The sequence below is a fragment of the Myotis brandtii genome, unplaced genomic scaffold, assembly GCF_000412655.1.
Source record: "Myotis brandtii unplaced genomic scaffold, ASM41265v1 scaffold915, whole genome shotgun sequence".
NCBI classification, from domain to species: Eukaryota; Metazoa; Chordata; class Mammalia; order Chiroptera; family Vespertilionidae; genus Myotis; species Myotis brandtii.
Window position 1 is genome coordinate 524,856 of NW_005371769.1, and position 3,550 is coordinate 528,405.

At 53.8% G+C, this 3,550-nt stretch overlaps 1 protein-coding gene across 12 annotated transcripts in view; it reads right to left on the reverse strand.

Moving 5' to 3' along the window:
* The window catches only part of RTEL1 (regulator of telomere elongation helicase 1), a 51,953-nt gene that overhangs the window by 21,842 nt on the left and 26,561 nt on the right, over positions 1 to 3,550 (reverse strand). For all 12 annotated transcript variants that reach the window (XM_014532803.1, XM_014532805.1, XM_014532802.1 and 9 more), the window contains exon 10: positions 2,753 to 2,903. In XM_014532803.1, coding sequence (XP_014388289.1) covers positions 2,753 to 2,903 — 151 coding nt within the window. The remainder of the gene's footprint in view (positions 1 to 2,752; positions 2,904 to 3,550) is intronic.

Below are 3,550 nucleotides of genomic sequence, written 5' to 3' on the forward strand. Positions count from 1 at the left end.
ATCCCGGTGCTGGGAGGCATATTACCCTTTTACTATATAGGATAGAGGCCTGGTGCACGGGTGGGGGCTGGCTGGTTTGCCCTGAAGGGTGTCCTGGATCAGGGTGGGGGTCCCCACTGGGGTGCCTGGCCAGTCTGGGTGAGGGGCTGAGGGCCGTTTTCAGGCTGGCGGGTGACTGAAGCTCCCAACCTGTCCTTTTTTTCTTTTTTTTAATTTATTCTGGGCCAGCTTTAGCTCTGAGGCTCGGCTCCAGCTATGAGGCTTCTGCTGCTAAAAGCAGGTTTCTGGCCTTTGTTTACCTTCTGTATTTGAAACAATGTTGCGATCCTGCTGGCTGAAGCCCGGCTGACTAAAGCAGGTTTCTGGGGTTTGGTTTAGCTTCTATATTTGTAACAATGTTTCAAACTGCAAGCTCAGAGGCCGGCAGCAGCAGGCAGGGAACCTGGCTTCCTCCGTCACTGGAGCAAGCAAGCCTCCCTGTTCGCGTCAGCTGCCTGGCTGCCGGCCGCCATCTTGGCTGGCAGTTAATTTGCATAAGGATATGCTGATTAGCCAATGGGAAGGGAATCGGAGGTACGGCTAATTACCATGTTTCTCTTTTATTAGATAGGAATATACATACAGTGCAATTTCCAGAGGCTGCATGGGGGAGGCGGATAATGACCCCCAACACGTCCAGGCCCTGATCCCCGGAACCTGTGAGCATGTCACCTTTCATGCCAAAAGGGCCTTCACAGGTGGAATGATGTTAAAGGACCTGAGATGGGAGATCATGCTGGGCCTTCAGGTAGGAGGGAGGCAGAGGGTCAGAGGAGAGGGGACAACAGAGCAGAGGTCAGAGGGTCGTGGGGCCCAGGGCTAAGGATGCAGCACTTCTACAAGCTGGGAAAGGCCAGAAACGGGGTCTCCCAGAGCCCCAGGAGGAAGGCGGCCCTGCCAGCCTGTTTGGGACCTGTGAGAACCACGGGAGAATCAGGCTGTGTTGCTTTAAGTCACTGAGTCTGTAGTGACTGTCACAGCAGCAGCCGTGACCAGGACCCGGCTCGATGGGGCTGCCACAGCAAATCCAAAGCACAGTGTGAGGTGCACCTTTCTTCCATCGTGCCAGACATTAGAGAGATTAGCCAAACTGTGAAACACTGTCACTCTTCTAATTTTTAAAAAGTATTTTTCGCCTAGCCGGTGTGGCACAGTGACTGAGGGTCGACTTATGAACCAGGAGGCTGTGGTTCAATTCAGGTTGTGGGCTCAATCCCCAGTGTGGGGTGTGCAGGAGGCGGATAATCAATGATTCTCTCTCATCACTGATGTTTCTATCTCCCTCTCCCTTCCTCTCTGAAATTAAAAAAAAAAAAAAAAAAAGTCTGAGCCTCAGGCCTCAGTCTGAGTCTCTCTTTTTTTTTTTTAAAATATATTTTATTGATTTTTTCACAGAGAGGAAGGGAGAGGGATAGAGAGTTAGAAACATTGATGAGAGAGAAGCATCAATCAGCTGCCTCCTGCACACTCCCCACTGGGGATGTGCTCGCAACCAAGGTACATGCCCTTGACTGGAATCGAACCTGGGACTTTTCAGTCCACAGGCTGATGCTCTATCCACTGAGCCAAACCAGTCAGGGCCAGTCTGAGTCTCTTACCAAGATTTAAAAATTAAATAAAAAAAATTTTTAAGTTTCCATTTTCATTGCTCACACAGTATCCAGAGACATAACTCACATAAACCACCTTTAGCCAGATTTAACGTAAAGGGTCCTGAAGCCACAAAGATTGAGAACTCCAGCGCTAAACAAACAAATGCCATTTACAAACTCTCCATCTCCCAGGGCAGGTGTGTGTGTGGGTCGGGGAGGCCGGGGACGCGCCAGGAGGGCAGTCAGCATGGGTGAGAGGAGAGGGGCCACCTGGCCTGCTCCCTGCGCAGCCCGTCCACGTTTGTGATCACAGAGGGACGAGGACACTAGGCTGTTCACACCACCTGTGCCCCACGCCCATGTGAGGACACAGAACACCTGATCACATCCACAGCATGAAGCATGAATGCTAAAAAGCCTGGAGCAACTGCTGGAAACACCACCACAACGTAGGCTGGCCTAACAAACCTGGGGTCCTCGTTAGCCACTAACAAAGGCCACGGAGAACTTGTGGACACACTATCACATCCATCAAACGTTTCTCCATAAACCAAGATTACTGCTGCCCAGGGAAAACCCTGGGAACAAACCTAGGAGTAGGTGACACGTGGACCATGCTCGCAGATCATTAAAAACGTCTCCATGGCCCTAGCTGGTTTGGTTCAGTGGATAGAGCGTCGGCCTGCAGACCTAAGATCCCCAGGTTCGATTCCGGTCAATGGCACGTACCTTGGTTGCAAGCCCAATCCCCAGTCCTGGTTGGGGCGCGTGCGGGAGGCAACCAATCCACATGTCTCTCTCAGATCGATGTTTCTCTCACTCTCTCTCTCCTTCCCTTCCACTCTCTCTAATAATCAACAGAAAAATATCCTTGGGTGAGGATTAACAAAAAACCACATCTCCACGGTTAATACACTTGTTTTCACTTTTACACAGCATACGGGCTGGGAAAGGATGAAAGGTCTTCAGAAAATGCCAGAAGGGTTGGGCGGAAGCCCCCTGCCTGTGAGGCCCTGGGAAGTCTCTGGAAGTGTCCCCAGATGCCAACGTGCAAGGGCCCTGGGCAGACGGCCTCTGGGGGCAGACCTCACCCGTCCTCGGTGTCCTGCCCATAAGCTCACCTGTGTTGGCGTCTGCACTGAACTCCAGGCGGAGCTCCCCCTGCTGCGCTGCCCTACTCTGTTCCTCCAGGATCTGGTCAATGACGTCCAATCCAGAGGCCACATCGTGGGGCGTCAGATCAAAGGACGCCGACTCCTCGCACATCTTCTCCTGAGAGGCCAAGCACGCAGTGTGACGTGAGCAGGAGCTGGGCCTGGGGAGCTCCAGGAGGCAGGGCCTGGGGGTGCAGAGCTAAGGAGAGTGGGGAGCCCAGCCCTACCCACAGGCTCTGAAGCTGGGTCACAAACATCCCACGATAGCAGCCTAGCCCAGCCAGCAGCCTACCCACTCAGCAGCCGAACCCACTCAGCAACATAACCCACTCAGCAGCCTACCCACTCAGCAGCCTAGCCCAGACCAGTGTTTGAAGCCACTTCGAGCAGCCAACACTTCATAAATGCAAATTTCCCATTAAAATCTAGATTTCTGGCTGCTCTCAAAGTCAGATCTGGTCCATGGGCAGGAAGTGCCTGGAGCTGAGTGGGGCTGAGGGCTGCCACCCACACTGGATACCAAGCCGTCGTGGAGACGCCCCCGCTCCAGAGCATGAACACGGCTGCCTAGCAGCCTCCCTCCCGGGCCTGGTCAAGGCCACTGCTCCTGGGAACACAGGCCCTGGCAGAGGCCACATGCTGACTGGGGGCGCAGGTGACAGGTCTGCTTGGTCCTGACATTCAGGGCCACAGGGGCTGGGACACAAAGGTCTATACTGGTCTCTGCGGGGGAAGAGGCAGAGGGAGGGAGGGAGGGAGGGAGGG